This window comes from Mastomys coucha, unplaced genomic scaffold (assembly GCF_008632895.1).
Source record: "Mastomys coucha isolate ucsf_1 unplaced genomic scaffold, UCSF_Mcou_1 pScaffold2, whole genome shotgun sequence".
Classification (NCBI taxonomy): Eukaryota; Metazoa; Chordata; class Mammalia; order Rodentia; family Muridae; genus Mastomys; species Mastomys coucha.
Genome location: NW_022196902.1, coordinates 425160 through 449597, shown reverse-complemented (window position 1 = coordinate 449597; position 24438 = coordinate 425160). Strand labels below are relative to the sequence as shown.

Sequence of the window (24438 nt, the reverse complement as noted above, 5' to 3'; positions counted from 1 at the left end):
AATGTACATGTGTTTAGGGCTGACCAGTTGGAATGGGAGGCTCATCCCTGGAAGAGACTGAGTCTCCCTCTCCCAACAGCCATTGGCTGCCTATAGCTCCTCACCTAGGGATGGTGCCTGGTGTACCTTCCCTGTCCGTGCTGGCATGTTAACTAGTATTGTCATTATGCAGGTCTTATTTAGGCAACCATATTGTTAGGATTTCATGGGCGTAGCTACCCTGTCATTCCAGAAGACACTGTCCCACAGCAGGCATCCTGGTCCACTGGCTCCTAAAATTGTATCATCCTCTCTTCCGTGGTGTAGAGATGGTGTTGTGGATGTACCCATTGATGCCGGGCACCCCGTAGTTGATTATTCTCTGCATTTGGACCAGTTGTAGATTTCTGTAATGGTCTCTGTCTGCTGCAAAAAGAAACTGCTTTGATGAGGGGTGAGAGCTACTCCTGTCTGTGATATTATATAAATACTTAGAATTTAGCTGGGGTCTTCTAAACCTAGCTAGCTGTCCTTGGCTGGAGAGGTCATACGCTTGAAAGAACTGACTACTGCCATTTTCCAGAATTGTCTATCAAATGGAGTTACAGGCTCTTTAATGGGGTGAAATCAGTTGTATTTGTCATGAAGTCTTCCATGAGCTCAGAGATTGCTACATATATGATTGATATTCAATAAGGATTTTTCTGGAGAATTTATGACCAATGGTGTGGTACTTTATTTAAAAACACTTTGTTTGGGTTTTGTTTTTTCTGCATGTTGCTCTGGAATAGGTTTTGTTGTGCTCTTTTGAAGGCAGAGACATGAACTCAGTTCTTTGTTGGCTACTTTGTGCTTATATTTCATTTGTAGATGCATGTTTTATACAAGAAGAAGCACAGGTAGAATTGAGATGATAAGTGCTCTTTAAAAGAATCCGTGTAACAATTGGTATATAAATACTGACTTCTTTTCTGAGTGCTTTGAAGAACATTGTATTTTATCATTTTACTTTAAAAAGAAATTTAATTATACCTTATTATATTCTTAAATTTGATTACTTTGTTCGTTGTAAAAATTATCTTTTCAATTAGGCTGCACTTTACTGTATTTGGATGAGTCTTTTTTACTGTATTTGGATGAATCCATTTTACTGTATTTGAATGAGCCCATTTACTAAGTAGCTTCTTAGACAATGGTTTGGTTTACATTTATCTGTCACTAGTAAATTTTTCCATTATACTAATAGTGAGAATTAATAAACATATGTAAAATAGTTGTCAAATCAAAAGATGTCTCTTGTGATTCTATTATCTATTCACTTGTTAGCTGTGTAGCATATCCGTGGTAAGGAGAGTCTGTGTGTTCACTTCTCATGAGTAAGATTAACCTGTTGTTATTCTGCTCTGTAGAACAATAACAACCTGGATGCCTGCTGCGCTGTTCTCTCTCAGGAGAGCACAAGGTATCTTTATGGTGAAGGAGATCTGAATTTTTCAGATGAGTCTGGAATTTCTGGTCTACGCAATCACATGACTTCTCTCAACTTGGACTTGCAGTCACAGAATGTGTACCACCGTGGAAGAGAAGGAGGTCGAGTGAATGGAAGCAGGACTTTAACACACAGCGTTAGTGATGGACAGCTTCAAGGTGGGCAGTCCAATAACGAACTGTTTCAGCAGGAGCCACAGACAGCACCAGCTCAAGTTCCTCAAGGCTTTAATGTTTTTGGAATGCCCAGTACATCTGGTGCTTCAAATTCAACACCACATCTTGGATTTCACCTAGGCAGCAAAGGGACATCAAACCTCTCTCAACAAACTCCCAGGTTTAATCCTATTATGGTAACTTTAGCCCCAAACATACAGACTGGCCGTAGTACTCCTACATCTTTGCACATACATGGTGTACCTCCGCCTGTACTGAACAGTCCACAGGGAAATTCTATCTATATTAGGCCTTATATTACAACTCCTAGTGGTACAACTCGACAGACACAACAACATTCTGGCTGGGTATCTCAGTTTAATCCCATGAACCCTCAGCAAGCCTATCAACCTTCACAGCCTGGACCTTGGACTACTTATCCTGCATCCAATCCTTTGCCACATACCTCAACCCAGCAGCCAAATCAGCAGGGCCATCAGACCTCTCATGTATACATGCCTATCAGTTCACCAACTACTCCACAACCGCCAACCATTCACTCGTCTGGTAGCTCTCAGTCTTCTGCCCATAGCCAATATAACATTCAGAATATTTCAACAGGACCTCGAAAAAACCAGATAGAAATCAAACTTGAACCCCCACAAAGAAACAGTTCTTCAAAATTACGTTCTTCTGGACCTCGAACTGCCAGCACTTCCTCATTGGTCAACAGCCAGACCTTAAATAGAAATCAGCCCACTGTTTACATAGCTGCCAGTCCCCCAAGTACTGATGAAATGATCTCCCGTAGTCAACCCAAGGTCTATATTTCAGCCAATGCCACCACAGGAGATGAGCAAGGCATGCGGAATCAACCGACACTCTTCATATCTACAAACTCTGGGGCATCTGCAGCCTCCAGGAACATGTCTGGGCAAGTGAGCATGGGTCCTGCCTTTATCCATCACCATCCTCCCAAAAGCCGAGTATTAGGTGGTAACTCTACAACGTCTCCTCGAGTGGTGGTCACTCAACCCAACACAAAATATACTTTCAAAATTACAGTTTCCCCCAATAAGCCCCCTGCTGTTTCCCCAGGGGTGGTCTCCCCCACCTTTGAACTTACGAATCTTCTAAATCATCCTGACCATTATGTAGAGACAGAGAACATTCAGCACCTCACTGACCCTGCTTTAGCACATGTGGATAGAATAAGCGAAGCCCGGAAACTGAGTATGGGATCTGATGATGCTGCCTACACACAAGGTAAGGCTGATGGTGAAGGGAATACTCCATGCTGGATTTATTGTCCGTGTGATTTCACAACAGAAGTGGGCATCAGCATGCCTTCTGATCTGTTTAATTTGTTTTGCAGTACTGGCCTTGCTACACTAAGTATTCTTCCACTTGGCTATATCCCTGGCCCAACTTCCATCTTTAAATATCCCAAGTAATATTATTTTAATATTTGAAAATATTCATATAAATTTTAATATGGTTATAATCTGGAATTTGACAGTTATTAGTACTTCAGAAAATCAACTTGGCTTGTTTTTAACTTTTTCTTTATTTTGTTTCTTAATATGAATAATGTTTTGCCTACCTGTGTGTCTTTGTACCGTATACTTGCCTGGTGCCCACAGAAGTCAGAAGAGGGCATCACATACCCTGGAACTGGAGTTAAGGATGATTGTGAGCACCATGTAGGTGCTTGGAACTGAGCCCAGGTCTGCTATAAGATCAGCAAGTGCTCTTAATCACTGAGACGTCTCTCCAGCCCCTTAATCCTTTTCTGATACACTGACTTTATTACTAAGTTTCTTTTTTTTTTATTGGATATTTTATTTACTTACATTTCAAATGCTATCCCCTTTCCCGGTTTCCCTCCAGATCTTCCCTCCCCCTGCTTCTATGAGGATGCTCCTTTAGAGCACTCTGACTCTTTGGTCTTGTTTTGTTTTAAACTGATGCTTACAAATTCTTCATCCATGCTAGGCTGTGGTGTTTTCCATTCCATAATCCTGTATAGAGATTTTAAAACATCAGGTGCCCAGCGCCCAGCTTAAATTTGTGCAGTTAGCATCTTGGTATAGTGAGCTGATGCACGTGTGTGTTATAGAGGTCTGAGTGATTCTGTTTGTACTAGAAATTATGTTAAAATTGATACTACCCCAATACTGTGACTGACTGAAACTCGTTTCGTTTACATCAGCAGTGCTTGAGTTTCTGTAACTTACTAAGTTCCTCCATCTGTCTTAGTTGCCTCTCCTGGCAGAATGGCAGGCTCCCTGTGTTTGAGCAATTCCTTATTTTTAAATGTAGAACAAAGTTTTTATGATGGTAAATTCCGTAAAGTAGACATTTGCATTTAACTGGACATTTTAAATATTAGTTATTTGTATTTAACTTAAATGAGAAAACAAAAAAAATACACTGTCTCCGTATTGTTTTTCTCCCCATTCTCTCTCAAATCTACTACAATCAAGTTTCCCCCAGTGCAGTCACCCAGAAGACTACTGTTGAGGTCTTTGGTGGTGGCATTGTTGCATCCTCAGTAGACATCTTTGAGCCTTCTCTCCCATTTCTTGTCCATGAAGCATTGTTTCACAGTACCCTCACTGCCTTAGCCTGTGCATTTTCCTCTGTCTCTGCTCATCTTTGCTGCTCCACTTCTTTGGTTGTAGTGAGACCAAAGTCTCCTAGCTCACAATTAATAAAATTCTTAACCTCTTTCCTATCTGTTCTTTGAGTATCTCATTTGATCCCTTAATTTTTGTTATTTATTTATTTAGACAAGATTGTCCTACGAAGTCCATCTCTACCCAAGACAAAAATCTTCTGCCTCAGTTTCCCAAGTGCTGGGATTATGGGCCTCTGCCACCATGCCTAGCCTTTGATTTTAAATAACATTCTATATACCTTAAATTGGTAACTTTTAAGCCAGACTTCTTCCCTGAGTTCAAGGCACCTTGTCTGCACAGAAGCCCTGCATTGGAATGTTTCATGGGTTTCTCAAATTTACTGACTATTGGAGCAGCCTCTGACTTTCCCACCAGTTTCTTTTTCCCTTAGTCAGTCACTGGCAATTGAATTTTCTAACTATTAGAATAACCTTGGGAACATATTTGACTCCTTTATTTCATGTTCACATATGTCAAGTATCCTTCCAAGTCTATCCAGAATCCTGTCTTCCCACCCACATAGTCCTTGTCCTCATAAATGCCACTACCTCTCAGATTAGTGTATTAGCACTTGGCCCTCACCCTTGCCTCCTTGTGGTCCACATGCACCCAGCAGCCAGAAGGATCCTGTTCAAAACTAGGTCCTGTCGCTGTAGGTGAGAGCTGTCTCTTCACAGGAAAAGCTGTCGTGCCTGCCATGCCATCTCATCTACTTTTCGGCTTTTTCTTTTTTTACGTTGATTTAGAGTATGAGTTTGTGTGGTCATGAGTGTGTTATGTTCACACATGATACTTGTGTACTTGCATATGTGGGTGGGGATGCATGTCCTTCAGCATCTGCGTGCAGATCAGAGGACTCACTAGAGTTGGTGTTCTCCTTGGACCTTTACATGGTTTGTGGGATCAGTCTCGGGTTATCAAGTTATGAGTGTGACAAGTGCTTTGCCCACTGCACCATCCTGTTGGCCCCTCTTTTTCCTTTCAGCCAGTACCTCGCTTGATCTGTCCAGCTCCTCCGGTCTTTGCAGGTTGTCATAAACGTAGAAGAAAGGCATCCCTTGGTGCCTCTGTACTTACTACTGTTCCTACTGTTTGGACTTTGCTGAGAACCCGCTGAGCAATAAGCTACATTCCTCTTCCCTCCTGATGGAGACCACTGGAGAGAGGAGCTGCTGAAAAGGAGGGGCACTGTCATTGGGCTGACACTCCTCAGTAGGACTGTTGTCACAGGGGAAAGAAAGGTACATACTATGTGTGACAGAAGCCAGGGCTCAGCAGACTAGCACTCAGTCTCTCTTCTCCAAGCAGCCTCTCTAAGAGTGATTTAGATGGACACACATAAATTATATTTTAATAATTCGATTTCATTGTCTTATCTCCAGCCATATTTGTGACTCTGTCATCCTGTTAATACCAATAGAAGCATTGATTTTACTGAGCAATTGATTGCCTTGACTTGAGCCTAAAATAGAAATTTTTTTTTTTTAATTAGGTATTTTCTTTATTTAACATTTCAATGTTATCCCCTTTCCTGGTTTCCCCTCTGAAAACCTCCTATCCCTTCCTCCCTCCCCCTGCTCACCAACCCACCCACTCCTGCTTCCTAACCCTGGCATTCCCCTACACTGGGGCATAGAGCCTTCACAGGACCAAGTGCCACTCCTCCCATTGATGACCAACAAGGCCATCCTCTGCTACATATGCAAGGTAGAGCCATTAGTCCCACCATGTGTACTCTTTGGTTGGTGGTTTAGTCTCTGGGAGCTCTGGGGGTACTGATTGGTTCATATTATTGTTCGTCCTAAGGGGCTGCAAACTCTTCAGCTCCTTGGGTCCTTTCTCTAGCTCCTCCATTTGGGGACCCTGTGCTCAGTCCACTGGTTAGCTGAGAGCATCCACCTCTGCACTTTTCAGGCACTGGCAGAGCCTCTCAGGCGACAGCCATATCAGGCTCCTGTCAGCAAACACTTGTTGGCATCCACAATAGTGTCTGGGTTTGGTAACTGTATAGGATCCCCAGGTGGAGCAGTCTCTGGGTGTCCTTTCCTTCAGTCTCTGCTCCACACCTTGTCTCTGCAACTCTTTCCACGGGTATATTGTTTTTCCTTCTAAGGACTGAAGGACCCACACTTCTTCCTTCTTCTTGAGCTTCATGTGGTCTGTAGGGTGGAGAGATGGCTCAGCTGTTAAAGGCTGGGCTCACAACCAAAAATATAAGAAATTCAAGTTAAAAAACTTGTGAGTTGAAACGTTTATTGAGTTTCGTGTTTCTTATTCCTTGTAGTTTCTCACCAGCACTTCCTACAAGGCACAGCACTCCTATGGAGATTTAATGAAGTTCTGGTTGTAATACAAATTCAGTGATTTTTTTCAAAAGGAAGTATAATTTAAATTACAGTTTTTAATTGGTTCCCATAGAACTTTCTTTTATCTTAATTATAATCACAGTTTTAAATAATCATCTCAATAATTACAAGTTGATAACAAACTGCTTGTGATTTGTTTTTTTCAAATGAGTCTGCCACCTGTTGGCTCATCCACTCTTTAAAGGAACCTTTTTAGTTTGGTGTCACTCATAAGCGTTAAAAGACACCCCTTACGTGTGCAGTACTCTGTTTTCAGGGTTACCAGTCCATTTCCCCATTCTGCGCCATCAAACAGGAGCCCCAGTGATTGCAGGTCTGTTAGGAGCTACCTTCTGGAGCAGCATGGCCCATCTTTGGAGAGCTCTGCCTAGCAAGCTGTGTCTTAAAACTGATGCTTTGATGGGCGTTGGTGGTGCACACCTTTAATCTCAGCGCTCAGGAGGCTGAGGCAGAGGCAGTGGAAATTTATGAGTTACAGGACAGCCTGGTCTATACAGTGAGTTCCAGGATAGCCAAGGCTACACAAAGAAACCCTGTCTCAAAAAAAAAAAAAAATGGTATCTTAAAAGCATTACAAAAGTAGTATGCAAATTAAAAAACATACAGTAAATGTCTCCACCTCTAACTACTTAACTGTTAAATATAATCCCTATTGACAGTCTTCTTATAGTCACTCATATATAAATATACATACATAAAAATACATACATATACATATATGCACATTTCTGGTACATACTTTACACATATAGCTATCTGTAAATAAATGAGTTAAGTGGAATCTAACCACAGTTGATAAATTAGGCTTGTCAGGATTGTATCTGGACTGCAGCCAATGCAGACTTAGTCACTAAACCGTACAGTATGATGCTGTTTATGGAATGTTTGTATGATATTAGATAGTATCACACATAGTCCAGAAATATGCTTATGCAAATATTAACATTTTTTCTTTTTCTGAAATAGGTCCTTTCTCTATAGTGCCCAAATAAGCTTTCAATTCAGGCTCTCCCTGCCTTATATGCTATGTCATTACTAGATTAGCTGGTGGGCTCTGTTCTGCACCATCCCCACCCAAGAACCAGGTAGCATTCATCTCTGCTCCATGACAAGAGGAATGCTAGCAGATCAGTCACGCTCCTGTGGGGGCGGGGGGAGGGTGGGTTGGGATAGGTCTTTTAGTAAAACAGGTCCCATAGCCAGACCCAGCTCCAAGTAAACTGCAGTTCTACATCCCACCATGTAACTACCATGGCCGCTTTCTATGTTATGCTTCCTAGACCTCTTGACTAGTCCGTGTGCCCCATTTATGAATATAGAGCTCTTTCATAGTAGCGTTCACAAGGGTGTTCTTCTCCCTTCTATCACATGAATACATGATTAGAAAGGAAATTCTTCCTTTTTCTATCACATAGAAATGTACTATGTGGAGATTTTTTTAACTTGTCAATGAGGGAACATGAGTGTCTTGAGGAGGCACTGTGTTTCTTATTTTGTGAGCATGCCTATTATTAAAGGGACTTAGTCTACTTTCTCGCTGTGCCTTTTAGTGTGCTCACTAATGTTTTAAATGCTTTACTTTTGTGTATTCACACTTGCTGGTCTCTTCCCCTTCTAGTTTCTGGCATTTGTATCATAATTAGAAAACCTTTTCCTGTTCCACAATTCAGAAAAGCAGACAGCAGAAATGCTGTCCTGTTTCTCTTTGGCTATGGTGATACTCCTCGAAACCACAAGGCACTAGCTTCATGACATTCCTTCACAAACTTGAAGACTGCTGTGTGTCTCCTTTTAAAGTAGAGATCTGTTTAAGCTGTAAGCAGGCTCTGAAGTAAGCTTTAGATGGTGTCTGTACCTCAGTGCTGTAAAACTGCGTGTAGAGCCTTATTTATATACAAATAATGCCAAAAGGTGAGTGTCTAGCAGAGGCCACACCAGTTCTGTTAAAAGACTAGCTCATGTCTTGACAGCACTGAGTGTAAGTGATGTGGATGACTCAGGTACAGAGCTTCTGCACCATCTCAGTTTTCTTGTTATGTCTGTTGTGTGAATGCAGGCCCTGCTGCAAGATCTTATTTCAGCTAGCCTTAAAAATGGTAAAACAAATGAAGACAGGATGCTTTTAAAAGCTGCCATCTTTGAGTCTTCTGTGATTCAGTCACCAAATAAATTTCTAGTAGTAATACAGCAATGTATAAAACAGAAACAATCTCTGCTGCCAGCACATTTGAATTCCAGAAGAATTTAGATTTATTTTAAAAGCTGACATTGTACTTCTTCATTCTAACTTGAATATGGCTTAGTCATATACCTAATTTAGGCACATTAAGTCATATAAATTTTAAACTTGAGAAATAAGGGCTTACTACATTTTGGTGATGAAAATTATCTTTTTGAAATCCAAAATCGTTATAACCATCAATACCTGAGATGTTTTACAATGGATAGTCTTTAACAAGTACATTCTCTTCTAATGGTTTTGAAAACTAGGCATTATTTACAGTGCCTAAAATTATTAAAATTGATACTATTTAGAACTTGAAATGTCTTTACAGTTTCTAATAAAATTAAGAAACGTTTGTGTCCATCAGAATCTGGCAGAAGTTGACAAAAGGCGGCTTCTTCTAGGACTGCTGTACTCCAGCAGCAGAGTTGGGACAGCCCTGGCAACCAGCAGCTTCTGTTGGGTTACTGTATCAGCAGTAGGGGGTGGCGTGCTTAGATTACTTTTATTCATTAATTTTGACAAAAAGAAGACTTAAGAGCACTGAATGTGTTACTAATATATGCGCACACCCCTTTTCATCTGTTTAAGGCTCTCTGGGGTCCTGATGTTGCTCTCTTCTCCTGCCCTGTCGCCCTATTACTGTGGGCTTCACAGGGTGAGGAGTTGCCTGTGCATTGTGTCCCTGGGTTATTACAGTGTAATCACCTCTCAGCTTGTTAGAAAAGTGAGTGAGTGGAAGGTTTCTGTTATGAACAACAGATCTTAATTTATAAAATCTATGTTGCAGACTGGAGCGATTGCTCAGCAGTGCTGTTAGGGAGGGCTTGGGTTCAGGTGCCAGCACCCACATGGAGGCTCACAGCCATTCCACGGGATTTTCTACCCTCTTTTGACCTCTATCAGCACAAGGAACGCACAGACATGCAGTCATACATATAAAAGAAGGAACACACAGACATGCAGTCATACATATAAAAGAGTAAATATTTGTTAAAATCTTCTTTGCTTACCTCTATCTCGTGAAATAATGCACTTATTTAGAGTTTCCATCTGTTATGGTCACTAATAACAGTATAAATTGTTCTTGTCAAATTTTTTGATTTTTATATCTTTCATGTCCTTTCTTGGTGACTAAGTTTAAACATACATTCTTTTTCTTTTGGTTATTTTAATTTAAAATCTGGATATTTCATTTAGATATTGCACCTCAATTCCTTTCCTTTGTATTCCCTAAACACTTAGCATGTTGGCATTTAAGAATGGGCTTCTGTGTAGACTGAAGCTTGGCCTGGAAAGGAGACACAGAGAAGAATGGTTGGTTCACTGGGCTTGGGCATTCTTTCCAAGACCGTGGCGCACTTCTTGGATGTTGTACTTACTAATTCTCTCCCATTTTCTAGTACTTGAGTTTCACTTTGCTTTCACAGTCTCCAGTGTTCTCTCTTATTTAACCATAGTTGTCTTGTGGTTTTCTCTGTAGACTTAGCGTTTTGTCATTCGCCATGCTAGTCCGTGTGTATTTCAGCAGCTGCCTCTTGTTTGCACATTCTCCCAGACTTCAAAAATGTATTTATTCATCTGTACTCTTTGGTGATTTAGTTAGGTGAACAAGTTGTTCCATTATCTTGTAGAATTATATTTTCTTTTTCTTCAATTTGGGGACATTTTTAACCAGTACTCTTCAGATCTTGACTTTTCTCCACACACTCTGCCTGCCCCTGGAGTTCCTTTTTAAATGAGGAGGTAAACATCATTCAGGAAGTGATTCAGTCTGAAAAATGGGCCGTGTAGCATTTACTATACAATTACCATGGAGTGCCCAGACCAGTATGGTAATGCTACTGCATATCTAGACCCTGGTAGACCTACTGACTGTATGTTGCAAGCCGCATAGCATGTCACTATACTGGATATTTGGGGCAGGGCAGTTGTGATACAGTGGTAAGTATTTGTGTGTATCCAAACATTTCTGAACATAGGAAGCGCTAGAAGTACTGCAGGCTAGAGGTCCTTCCTCACATCAGCTTATTGTTTTCTGGGTAGCATCATCCCAAGGTTCTTTCTAATCCAGTGTCCTAAAAGATAAGGTTTCCATTTCTCAGGGCTGGCTCCCAGGGATAGACAACAATTTTGACAGCTTGATGAACTTTTCCAGATAGTTCCATAAGACTTATTGCTTCGTTTAGAAATCCTGCTAAAGTAATTTCACAAAATATGGTCTGAGAATGAGAAAATAAAGTATTTATCTAAATGACACTTTTTAATTTGAAGTTTGGATGATTTGTTAATATTCATGTCGTTTGAAGTCATTCTTGTTTGTTTGTTATAATCAAAAATATTTACCCCATTTCATATTCCTGTATAAAATGTCTGTAAAATTATCATGTTAGAATATCTCGAGCATAGACTGTGATATCACACTGGAGGAAAGACGTTTGTCCTTTCCACAAGTCAGATGTGAACTACTGAAAGAGCAAATTAGGTTAGTTTAGTAAGCTAGAACCTTTTAAAAAGTAGCAGACTACTGTCTTCAGCATACATAATACTGTAGGTTTCATTCAAACCATGAAAACACTTGGAGGTGTGCAGTATTTGCTTAAATAATTAAAAGTTTCCAGGTCAAGATTTTTGAAAATTTAAGTACATCCCAATATTTTGTTGTAATGTAGCTCTGGGATTCTTGGCAGACTGTCACATGCTTGTCTGTGGAAGAGTTCACTGCTAGAGTGGGCGGGTCCTCACGCGTGTGCTCATGTTGCAGCTCTGCTGGTGCACCAGAAGGCCAGGATGGAACGGCTTCAAAGAGAGCTTGAGATGCAGAAGAAAAAGCTGGATAAACTCAAATCTGAGGTCAACGAGATGGAAAATAATCTAACTCGAAGGCGCCTGAAGAGATCAAATTCCATATCCCAAATACCTTCAGTAAGTCTTATGCAACTGTTGTGGCCTATGCTTGTCAGGAGAATAGGCGTCTGCCATAGTGGAAAGGCTTGGTCTAGTTTTCTGCAAATGCTCTTGGTTCATACTTGTTTTTCTGTCCTTGCCTCCCCCTGCCAACTCCGTTCTTTGTTCACTGATGACATGAGAATTCAATCCAAACCTTTTTACATGGAATTATTTTTCAGCTCGAAGAAATGCAGCAGTTGAGAAGTTGTAATAGACAACTCCAGATTGACATTGACTGCTTAACCAAAGAAATTGATCTTTTTCAAGCCCGAGGTAAAGTTCAGTGCATTCTCAGCTGAAATTCATTGAATTGATCTGCCAAGTCTTTTCTTGTGGCTTACCAGTCACTGTCTCAGAGTGTTTAGCTTTGGAGCCAGAAAGTGCTAGAGAACAGTTGACTTTTTAGCCCCCTGCCCTCAGTAAATGTGTAGTTGGTTCAGGAAACCAGATCCAGCCAGTAGCAGTAGCCTTTAGCTCTGCTGTAGCATGTGGTAAGGAAAGACAGTGGTTGTATTTCTAGCATGTCAAAGGTTTAGCTTCTGTACGTAGACTTCGTTACAGGATGTATTAGGAAGGATGTGCCCATGTAGCTTTCCCCCTTTTCCTTTTTCCTTTCAAGATTTATGTGTCCTCATCTCACTGGCACTGCCTTGGTTGATTAAAAAAAAAATGACATAAAAGTATGTTATACTCTATGGACAATGATAGGACTTGATATTTTTCAAGCAATTAGTTACCAGCGTTCATTTCTTATTGTAGTAAACAGTACTTAGATTTAACTTAATTGCATAGAAAACAAAAATAAAATTCTATCACTGAAACCTAATTCTGGGGGGCAGGAGGGTAGAAATCTACAAAATTTAAAGAGAAAAAGGAAACTTAACAAAGAAGTCTTGAGTTCCATTTCTGTGTTTATTCCAGCATCCATTAAACTGAAAGATGATGGACTTTTCTTAAATTGGTGTTAAAATGCCAATAAGCTGTCATTTTAACTTGTCACGTAGAACCGGGGATCTGCTTCTGATTCTTTCTTACAAGTGTTAATTTCACTTCTTCCCAGGTTATCATGTACTGTCTTATATCTATATTTTGAGATATGTTTTTGAAGTCTTACATACAATTTGAAGTTAAGAGTGTATCATTTAAAGCATTTCTTCTGCTTATTTTTAGACAGCAATGCTTGCTTTAAAAAGTAAAATTAAAGCTGGGCAGCGGTGGTGCACGCCTTTAATCCAGGCATTTGGGAGGCAGAGGCAGGTGGATTTCTGAGTTTGAGGACAGCCAAGGCTATACAGAGAAACCCTTTCTCAGGAAAAAAAAAAAAAAAAGTGAAATTAAGTATTTCTGAGCTATAAATACTGATATATTTCTTTTTTATATATTTCAGGACCACATTTTAACCCCAGCGCTATTCATAACTTTTATGACAATATTGGATTTGTAGGCCCTGTGCCACCAAAACCCAAAGGTTAGTGCATCCATTAAATGTGAGAGTGTTACATTTGGAAAGCAAAATCTTAGAAAATCTTTTTATTTTTTATTTTCAACCTTCCACTTATGGAGGTATTTCCGACGTCGGCATTCTGGAGTGGACTCATCAGGAAGATGTTTGTTTTTATTTACATTCTGGGGCTTGGGGAGGATGCAAAGGCATGCTGTATTTAACTTTTTAGAATGTGTTTGAGACCTTAGTAGCCATTGTGTACTCCCAAAACAGAAAGGTTGGGTTCAAAACAAAGTACAGAGATTTAGTGCCTTTAAGTTTGTGAACGTAAGGGAGGCACTTTAGAGAAATTCAGTTTTTTGAGAACATTGTTTTGTATAATTCTGAGTAGCCATAGATCCTGAATTTCAGGTAAATTTCAAAAAAGTATCATCTAGTAACATATTACAGCATTGAAAGTCACAGAATCACCGGGAGGTGGTGGTGCATGCCTTTAATCCCAGCACTTGAGAGGCAGAGGCAGGTGGGTTTCTGAGTTCAAGGCCAGCCTGGTCTACAGAGTGAGTTCCAGGACAGCCAGGGCTACACAGAGAAACCCTGTCTCGAAAAAAAAACAACACAAAAAAAAAGTCAGAATCTGTGTGTACCAAGACATGGGATAAACCTGTGTATTTGAGCCAAGTGTTAGGATATGTGTACAAATGAAATTGTGTGCATAAATCTGGCTGGCTAAAGTTAAATATACAGGCATGTCTATTTAGGTCACTATTTTCACTATTAATTATGATGCATAATTTGCTTTTAGCCCTAAGAGAAGTAAAATAAAACAGTTTGTAAATGAACATATAGTATTAAGAAAGCAAATTCTGACTACAAGAAACGCAGAATGGCAAGGTGGACTACAGCAGATAGACACCAAATGGAAGAAGAAACCATGCTGTGTTACAGACACAGATAAAGACCACAATGACAGTCTGTCCACTCATGATTAAAGCATAAAGTCCAAACTGCATCAGTGAGGAAAGGGACATCCTGTGAACCTGATGGCCTGAACTCAGTCAGTGGAGAGAGACAACTAAAGTAAATAAAGTCATAACAAGTAAATAAAGTCAATAAGCAAAAGGAATTTAACCTCAGCATCCTAACAGCCATTGTCAGAACCTCACAGATGGAGTCATAGTGGGGGAACTGAAGGCCTTCCAGCTCGTAAACGGGACAAGACAGGAGTGCTCTCAATTTCTACTTCTTTCAGTGGTGTGCACGTGTAGCCCGCGCAGTCGTCTCACCAGCAAGAAGACACACGGACACTGGGTTCCTTCTGCAGCAACATTTTATTGTCCTCATTCATAGGGAAAAGGGGTCGAGCCCAAAATCCGCACTGCTTATATACACCACAGTGCGGCGTATCTGCCCACAGCGTGGCGTATCTGCTCATGATTGGCTGTTCGCTCATTACCCTACTTAACGCCCCGGGATGGGCCGTGACATGGCGTCTTTTTCACTCTACGCACATGCGCAAACAGTTCTCTACGCACATGTGCAAACAGTTGTTTACTAGGAGTCGACAGTGGAAGTAGGCGCCATCTTGCCATGGCAAATGCCTCTCCAGCTTCATGGCTCCCCACATGCACGGCCCTCTCCTGAGCAGTTATGTAAGAAGAAACAAAGGCATCCCCATCAGAATTACCTCTCATTGCAGAAGAAATGGTCATGTGGCTATCGCTAGCTGCAGTTTTGCTTTTTAATTGGTTAGCCACAGGGAAATACTTCAGAAATAATGTATAAATTTTAGATAGCTTTTATTAGTATAGTGTTATAATACTATGAGTTCAATATACCTAATTTATAAATTAAATTTATAGGTATTTGTGTTTTAAGAAAAAAACGTAGTATTTATCAGAATCAGTATCAGTAATAGTTTCAAGTATTTACTTTTAAAAACTTAGCAAGTTCATTAATGTTGCAGTATATAAAGTCATCCCATAAAAATCAGTTAAGTTTTTTGTACAGTTATACAAAAGAAATTCACAGATATCAAAAAAAGTTTCATTCACAGTAACAAGCAAAACGTTAAAATAGGAGTAAACTCTACCAAAGAGGCAGAAGAATTTTATACCAAAATTATAAACACTGAAGAAGGAAATTACCAGAAACATTCATGTTCATGGATTATAAAAATTGTACTGTTGAACTACCTATAATAATCAAGATCTCCAGTTTTGTTTTGTTTTAATGTGTATTGGTGTTTGGTCTGCCTGTATCAGTGTGAGGGTGTCAGGTCACCTGGGAGTTATACACAATTGTGAGCTGCCAAGTGGGTGCCAGGATTTGAACCTCAGTCATGTAGAAGAGCAGCCAGTGTGTTTAACTGCGGAGCCATCTCTTCAGCCCCTACCTACACATTCTATCGAAATTCCAGTGTCATTGTAAAAATAAGAAGACTATTGTAAACTTCAGACAGGACTCTGAATAGGCAGAGCCACCTTGAGTGAGAAGCTGGAACTAGCACACTGACGCAGAACGCTGACGCAGAACGCTGACAGAGGTACAGTGACAGAAGAGTGCAGTGCTGGCCTAAGCATGACTATTGGCATACTCAGCAGTGGGACAGAGTAGGAATAAGCAAGGTGCCTCAGTGCTCGCCTCCTCTGCAGTGGACCTGTTAGGAAGTGATGCTGGGAAAGCCACGTCTCCATATGCAGAGTGATGGGGGTGGCCCCTCTGTATCCAAACAGTGACTCAAATGTAGCTGCAGGAAGGTTGAATGGTAAGGGCTCTTGGTGCTGGCCAACCCTTGATGACCTAAATTCACTCCCCAGGCTGGCTGCACATGGGAGAAGGAAAGAAACTACTCCCACACGTGGCCTCTGGCCTCTACGTGCATGCTATGACACATGCATACTCACGCATGTACATACACAAAATGCATAAATGTAAAAAAACAACTAGGTTATAAATTTAAATACAAGCTGACACTTGGTAGATTGAAACATTTGGCAATGTTGAGGGTAGTGACTTTTGCATCTGGCAGCTAAGAAACTGTACCAAAGGGCTGAACATGTGGAAGGCTTCCTGCTCTTTTAAACCAGATTCAGGGGTCTCTCATACCATGTCTGAGTTTTAAAAATACAACAAGAAAATGGGGTGGGTTTTTTTGACTCTGCCTCACTTTTTCAGCATATTACTGCCATAGTGTAAACCATAAGTGTTAAAAATTAGTTGTTTAACTGGGCAGTGGTAGCACACACCTTTAATCCCAGCACTTGGGAGGCAGAGGCAGGCGGATTTCTGAGTTCGGGGCCAGCCCAGTCTACAGAGTGAGTTCCAGGACAGCCAGGGCAACACAGAGAAACCCTGTCTCAAAAAACCAAAAAAAAAAAAAAAGAAAGAAAGAAAGAAATTAGTTGTTTAAAAACAAGTGTCACAGCACACACTGAATCCCAGCACCCAAAAGATTAAGGCAGGAGGGTTGGTACGATCTAAGATCAACCTGGGCTACAAAGTGGGACCCAGCCTCAAAGACAAAAACAGGGAAGGGCAGAGTTGTTTGTCTTTTGTATTACTAGAGACTTGGTTTTCAGTAGATTGAAAAAAAACTACATTGAATGGAAACTTGTGTATTCCTAGTTAAATATATGTGTGTGTATGTATTATATATTTTTATATACATATATATAAACACAGCTGGAGTCTGGAGTGGGATGTGAAACCCAGGGTCACACTCAACAATGTGTGACAGTCAGCAGAACCCTTGACAGTCTGACACGACAGTCAGTGGGGATGGTAATGGGTGCTTACACTTCCTTCTTGGACCTGTGCGGCCGTGTTTTCCCCTAGGCCAAGCAGTGTTGGTGTCGAGTCCCAGTGCTCTTCCCCAGAGGGGAAGCACAGTTCAGCAGTTGTTTGATCTGGTCACCAGTTTGGTAGACTTTGTGATTTTTTTTTTTTTAACTTAAAATTGTTTTTCGTTTTCTCCCTTACAGATCAAAGGTCCACCATCAAAGCACCAAAGACCCAAGACACAGAGGATGAGGAAGGTGCTCAGTGGAATTGCACTGCCTGCACGTTTCTGAATCACCCGGCCCTAATCCGCTGTGAACAGTGTGAGATGCCTCGGCATTTCTGAGCCAAAGGCCCTGTCTTCTTCTGAAACCACATCTAAAGTGAAAGAACGTCACCTGTCATCGGGGAAGTGTTTCACTGCCACATAGGAGTTAGTCCACTTGAAGGTGTGACGAGACAGTGGTGTGCTGTGTTGAGTGTCAGCCCACAGAGCTAATGATACCTCAGTCTAATGTCATGGGCAGTGAGATTCAGCACCTGAAAGGTGACCTGAGAGACCGGGCTGCCTGCTGCCTGACCATGTCCAGTGTCACCGTGTCAATGCCTAGGTGTTCCCAGGGCTTCTCCCCTCTTGTCACTACTGATCTTGACAGGAGGAGGGAACAAGATGATCGCTTTCTGTGTTTTTAAAGCTTTTGGTGAAACACTACATACACAAAGAGAAGGAACAAGGTTCGACTAAAAACTCTGCTGCCACATAGTGCCAGTAGATGTGGGAAATGTCACAAATCTGTGGTACTTTTGGCCTTGTCCTCTGTCTTCTCTGAGGACGTCTCTGTGAAGCCAGCATCTAGGTGTGAGATAAAAGGAAAGCAGTGTGTCTGTACAATCCGCAGTGCGCTCCCCAAGCCTTTCCTACTGTACAGATCTCTCACGTCTGCTTTGACCTCTCCATTATCTTCTTATATTTCTATATGTATAGTGTAATAGACTTTTGTTAACTAATGTTCTTTTTCCCTTTTAGTAAGCACGATCATGTTCCTTTTTAAGCCTTACCTGAGAAAAGCAATGCCATAAGATAGAAAGCATTAATGAAATGAAACTGTGCACAACATAACGTTCCTCTCCTCCTCCTCCTCCTCCTCCTCCTTCCCCTCTTCTCCTCTTCCTCCTCCTGTCCTTTGTCCCTTGGTGCCAGTGCTCTGAGAAGACATGCAGGTGCTGCATGTGAGTTGCAGGAAACACTGCAGGCATGTCAGACGGTCATGCTGTACACTGACTTCAGCAGTGGGTGACCAAACATGTCGTTTTGTCTTCTCCAGCAGCTTAAAGCAAAAAGTATTTAAACCCATCTTTCCCCATCTGTGTGGTATCCCATAGAATTCCATGGGAGGTTCTTGTTGGGAAAGTGCAGTTTGAGAAGCAGCCACAGCAGCCGCTCCCACAGCCTCTTCTTCCCGGGAAGAAGTGTAGCTGCCGTACTGTTGGGACAGTCATGTGTATTTATAAAACATAGTCATCTTTAGGACAACTGAAGAAAAGCTGGAAAAAAGAAAGAAAACAAGCAGACTTGAACACTGAAGCAACCTCAGACATCTCTTTATTTTGATGATATATTTTTGTAAGGAAAATAAATATTCATATGATCAGGAATGTATATAACTAAATGAAATCAAGAAAAAATAACAGTATGCATTTTAAAAGAATTATGAAATTATCAGTGCTTGGAATGGGGCTAAGGGAAGTGCTGAAATATAGCAAAAAAAAAGGAAATAATGTATTGTCCCACTGTAAATGTTCACAAGTGGCTATGTTTTAAATAAACAGGATTATTACAGATGAGTGTTAAAAAGGTCAGAGCCTTCCTTTCAGGCTTTGCACCGTGAGATGGAAAGAGATCCGGCAGCCATAGGTCACTAGTCAACGGACCCCAAACTCGTACATTTGATGCATTGTGTTTTAAAAGTAGGCCTTGTTTTTCAGCTTCCTCTGCAGTTCTATGTGAAGATTGGTAAATCAGTTTTTACTTGTTTTATTAATAAAACGTAATTTGGATATCTTGAGTTGATGGTTTTGTGATTTAGCTGGGTAAACTATCTTTGTAACAGATAAGTTATTTATAAAAATTAAAAAAAACTTATATTCTAAAGTGGATTTTGTGGCTTGTCTTTGCAGTTTGTGGGACAGTTTGTACCCAGCATGATGCTCCATAGTTACTTGAAGTCAGGAGGAGGCAGCCCCCACTCTCATGAGTCTTCTCATGAGCTCCCAGCATACCCTCTATGAATTCTGTCAGTTTCTGCAGACCAGTTTCTTTTGGGTGTCTTGATTGGTTAGTTACCTGGTTTGTTCTTGCAAGCAGAGTCTCACTAGATAAGACCAGGCTACCATCCAATTTGTAGTCCCCCTGTCTCAGCCTCCCAAACCCTGTGATTCTAGGCATGCACCATCATGTCTGGCTGTCAGGCTCTTTTTTAACTGGTAAAAGCAATCCGGTTTCAACAGAGGAAGAAAGTGAATGGTGGCTTCTTTTCTTGGTGTACTTTAGCTGTTTGTTCCTTTTTAATTTTGAAAAATTCTACTCTACTGTTCAAAACACATGTGATTTCGTGGGCCCTTTGGCCTTGGAGTCAGTTCATGTTTCCTAAGCCCTATGATGCGAGCGTACAGTGGTGACTGAGCCCTATGATGTGTGCATACAGTGGTGACTGAGCCCTATGATGCATGCGTACAGTGGTGACTGAGCCCTATGATGCATGCGTACAGTGGTGACTGAGCCCTATGATGCATGCGTACAGTGGTGACTGAGCCCTATGATGCATGTGTACAGTGGTGACTGAGTCCTATGATGCGTGTGTACAGTGGTGACTGAGCCCTATGATGCATGCGTACAGTGGTGACTGAGCCCTATGATGCATGCGTACAGTGGTGACTGAGCCCTATGATGCATGCGTACAATGGTGACTGAGCCCTATGATGCATGCGTACAGTGGTGCCTCTGCTTCTCTTGAAGGGAACTCTCAAAGTCAGACTTTGAGGCGAGCAGTCACGTGTGTCTGCTGGTGTCTGATGTGGTCTGTGTGTGAAGGCCCACCGTGAGTTTTTTGAAACCTAATGAGAGAAAACTTTTCTTTGCCAAAGAATAGGAGGCCTAAACAGGACAGTGATCCAGAAGCCAACTTTAGAAATGACTGTATTGAGAAGAGTGCCACACCTGAGAGCCTCACAAGAGCATGTGCCACCATCCTTAGACACTGACGCTCTATTCTGGGTTGGGGGAACTCGTTGAAGCCTTAGCCAGGGCCTGTGAGTTGGCTCAGCAGGCAGAGTTAGTCCCCAGAATGCACATGGTGGGAGGAAATGACCAGTTCCCAGTAGTCACCTTCTAACTACTCTGTGTGGGTATGGTGTACTCACAAGCACACACATCCACATCCACACAATCGTACAGGGATATAGGCAGCTGCTACCTTCTGTTACCATGTCTAGTATACAGAGCCCACGTTGCAAGTTTTTGTAAACAAAAATGAAATTCTTAAGTCACCAATTTTTCTTTTTAGTTTTGTTTGGGTTTTTTTTTTTTCCCCCAGACAGGGTTTCTGTGTAACTGTCTATCCTGGGATTCACTTTGTAGATCAGGCCAGCCTGGAACTCACAGATCTGCCTGCCTCTGCCTTCTGAATCCTAGGATGAAAGATGTGTGCCAACACAGCCCAGCACTTTATGGCTTTTTTATACAAGGTCTTGCTGCATAGTAGCCTAGGCTAGCCTTAGGCTCATTGTCCTGCCTGAGCCTCCCAAATGCAGGAATTACAGGCCTGTGTGCCAGCCATTTGCTTTCCTTTATTACATGTGTGTCTGGGTGTGGGGTGTATGTGAGTAGTGCCCATAGAGACCAGAGGTATTGAGTCCCCTAGTGTGAGCTCCCTGAGGTTCTCGCTGCCTTTCAAGGCCTTTTTCTCCCCAGCACAATTAACAGGTGAGATTCCCTGCATTTTGTCAGTTGCTCTAAGACATTTCTGTGGATCATTTGGTGTTTCAGTCAGGGAGACTGAAGTCCTCTCAATGTCAAAGGTGGGTTGCTTTGCAGAGATTGGGGGTGGGGAGTGTATTGAGGCCAGAGGACAATCATCCTCAAAGATCTACCCTCCTCTGCTCCCCTAGTACTGTAAGTGTGGGCCACCACACCTAGATGCAGGGGACGGGTGGGGGGTGACTGTGGGGGCTGAATTTGTGTTCTCACCAACAGCTGTCCTCCAGCCTGTTTTTTACAGAGTTTTGTTGTTGTTTTTTTTTTAATGTCAGGTTGACCTAAAGATCATGTGTGTGTTCTGTTGCTTGTCCAGCTGTCTAGGAAGTGTGTGCTACAGACATCCTCTGCTACAGACAGTCCCACCTGGGAACCCAGCCACCATGGGTTAGTAGACTTGTAATTGGCTTGCTACTCCGCATCTGGTTCCTGACCCGCTCCAGCATCTTAGTATGTTACAGAGCAGACAGAGAGAATGCCTCATCTGCAGGCTCCTGTCCAGCAGTCCTTCCTGTCCTCGGGTGTCCAGTAGGCTTGCCTTGCTGCCTCTGCAGGATCAATTCCATAAAAGCTTCTGACATCTAAATTGGCCTTGTTGCTTCCCTAAGAGACCTTGCACATCCCCACCTTTGTCTACCTTGTTTGTCCTGGCTCTTTCGTTCAGTTTAGCCAATTAGGGACAAGGCCAAGATTGTGAAGTCCTTGGGCTAACATGATGGCTCAGCAGGAAAAGACTCCTGCTGCCAAGCCTGGGGACTTGAGCTCAATCCCTGGGACCCACATGGTGGAAGGACACATTGACTCCCCAAAGTATTCCTCTGACATCAACATTGACATTATGCAATGTATGCACACGTGCATGCATACCACATAAAAGTTTTTTAAGTGATGAGGGCCTTCCATATTGTACCTTCCCTCATATTCCTGAAGTGTTCTGACAACTTCATTTACATGTATTCTGATAGCATACACATACAAACACACACACACACACACACACACACACACGCATGGTAAGAGGTCAGCTGGATATGTAATCAGTGATGTGCCCACCAATGCATAAGACCCTAGATTTATTCCCTGGCAGAGTAAGGGACATAGAGACTGGCAATTGTTGATGGTGGTAATTCTTTTTTGTTTTAAGTTTTCTGAGATAGGGTTTCTCTGTAAAGCCCTGGCTGTCCTGGAACTTGCTCTGTAGACCAGGCTGGCCTCAGAGTCAAGAGACCACATGCCTACATCTCTGCTGGGGTTAAAAGCATGTGCCAGCGCTGTCAGGTGATGGTGGTGATTGTTAATCTGAAAGCCAAGAAATGCTTCCAACATCTATTCAACCTCACCAGTGAGCATAGCCTTTTGGAGCTTCATGTATTTTCCCATAGTAGCTATCTTATAAATGATAGGTTCCCAGGCTAGACCACTAATGGCATGTTGCTATAAACAGAGTGGAATCCATAAACGTAAAGATGGCATTCATTAGTAGTTAATAGTTACTAATTATTAGTTATTAGTAACGCTATTGTTAGTTACACAGCTTGTGCTGGTGAGAAGTACGTGCCTGTGGACAGTCTGAAACATTCACAAGGTGCCATTTGGAATTAAGGCCCCTAAGTTTTGCTACGTTTGATTGATTTCATTTCAAAGCTGGACGTCGGCCTTTATGTGGGTATGTGTTTGAGAGGCTTCTTGTGTTTTGGATTTCATAAGGGTTTTTAAGAGAGGGGTGAGGAGAATTAGAACAGAGAGGGACACGAGAGGACATTTTTACAAAGAAAACTAACTGGTCAAGAAAAGAGAAGAAACTGAATGCCAAGTGTATGATAGCCCTGCCTTCCTGTGTCCCAGGAACGACAGAAAGATAGGTTTCAGACAAAAGCAGCAACCATGAGAGTATTTGTACGTTGAGTCTATGTAACCAAGACTCCATTTAACGTGTGACATGAAACAGGCCTGTGTCTTATTATAGCAGTTGGCCTGAAGTCCTAATTACTACCTTTGTGGTTTTAATAAGTCTTTCCCATGGCCTTCTGCTAAACTGCCAGAGTCGTCTCAGAACAGGACAGCACGTACGTATTAGGCACTCGTGAATCCAGGTAGCCAAGCTTTGCTGAGCCAATGAGAGGCATACCTGGCATTTTCCTGGCTGTGAACAGTAAGTGAATTTTGTCGTGGTCGTGAATGACCCGGAATGGAGGTTGCTACATTTCAAATGGCCAGAGTACAGCCTCTTTAGGCTTTCCTCCTGTATCCCCACTAACTCCAGCCTGTCTCTTCTCTCCGTCTCTACTCAATAATGCACTTGTCAGAGAGTGCGCTGGCTTCCTGTTTGTGTTCTGAAAGCCCAACTGCGATTCTCTAGCACAGGAACCTGACAACCCTAGAATTAGATTCTGGCAGAGCTTTACTGTGCCTAGCCAGCTAGCATCCACCATTCCCTTAGTGGGATGTTTGATTACGTAATGGCTCCCCAGCTGCTCTTCTAGGTTCTGATAGGCATGATGCTGAGAATCCAAGAAAAAGCCCCCTTTCATCCTCAAAGGATATCATTCAGTGGTGGCGTTTTCCTTCTTCCCACTTGGCATAAAGCAACTGTGGCTTCCCTAATACGATCTGCCCTACATTTCTGAGGGCCCAACTGTCCCTACCACATCTTATACATTACTGCTCAGCAAGGTAATGTATAAGGGTCAGGGTGTGCTGGTTTACAGGGAAACAGGCTATGGCTTGGGTTCTGGACTTGCACACTGTGTGCTTCTGGTTCCTTGCTAGAACATACAGGAGCTCTTCCACCAAGGGGTTATCAAGTAGATGATGGGGTGCCGTGGGCCCAGCTGACCTCCAGTTACCCTGTCCAGTGATCGTCCACTTCTATTTCTTTTCTCTTTAATCCGTACATTTACCTCTAAGCTGTTTAATCATACATCCAATGTTTTCAATTAAACTTTTTTTGGTGTGAATATTCCATCCTGCAGGGGCTCCCATCAACACACCTGAGCTTATGTTTCCTCTCTGTATCTGTGTCACCCACAGGGACCAAGCAGAGGGAGCGGCACTGCTTCTCATATCATGTGCAGTGAGTAACAGTCTTGGCATTGATGCTGAAGAAAGAGCTTGGCATCTGAGTTCACGGTGGGGTTTCTCACCTTGTGGCTGTGTCCAGGCTGGGCCTGCAGGCCACATGAACCCCAGAATAACTATGAATGGCAACCAACACAAAGTCGTAAACTTACTCAAAACATTAGGTGGTTTGTTGCTGTGTGTGTGTGTGTGTGTGTGTGTTTGTTTTGTTTTGAAGTTTTCAGACATGAACTTTGAACTTTGTAGTTGACATGTCAAGA

The 24438-nt window shown here is 42.0% G+C and overlaps 1 protein-coding gene across 3 annotated transcripts in view; it reads left to right on the top strand.

Moving 5' to 3' along the window:
- Nucleotides 1–19222, top strand: part of Tab2 (TGF-beta activated kinase 1 (MAP3K7) binding protein 2) — a 52425-nt gene extending 33203 nt beyond the window's left edge. For all 3 annotated transcript variants that reach the window (XM_031380351.1, XM_031380352.1, XM_031380353.1), the window contains exons 3-7: nt 1389–2889; nt 11659–11819; nt 12023–12116; nt 13231–13311; nt 17271–19222. In XM_031380351.1, the coding sequence (XP_031236211.1) occupies nt 1389–2889; nt 11659–11819; nt 12023–12116; nt 13231–13311; nt 17271–17413 (1980 nt within the window). In that variant the 3' untranslated portion in view covers nt 17414–19222. The remainder of the gene's footprint in view (nt 1–1388; nt 2890–11658; nt 11820–12022; nt 12117–13230; nt 13312–17270) is intronic.
- The last annotated feature ends 5216 nt before the right edge of the window (nt 19223–24438 follow it).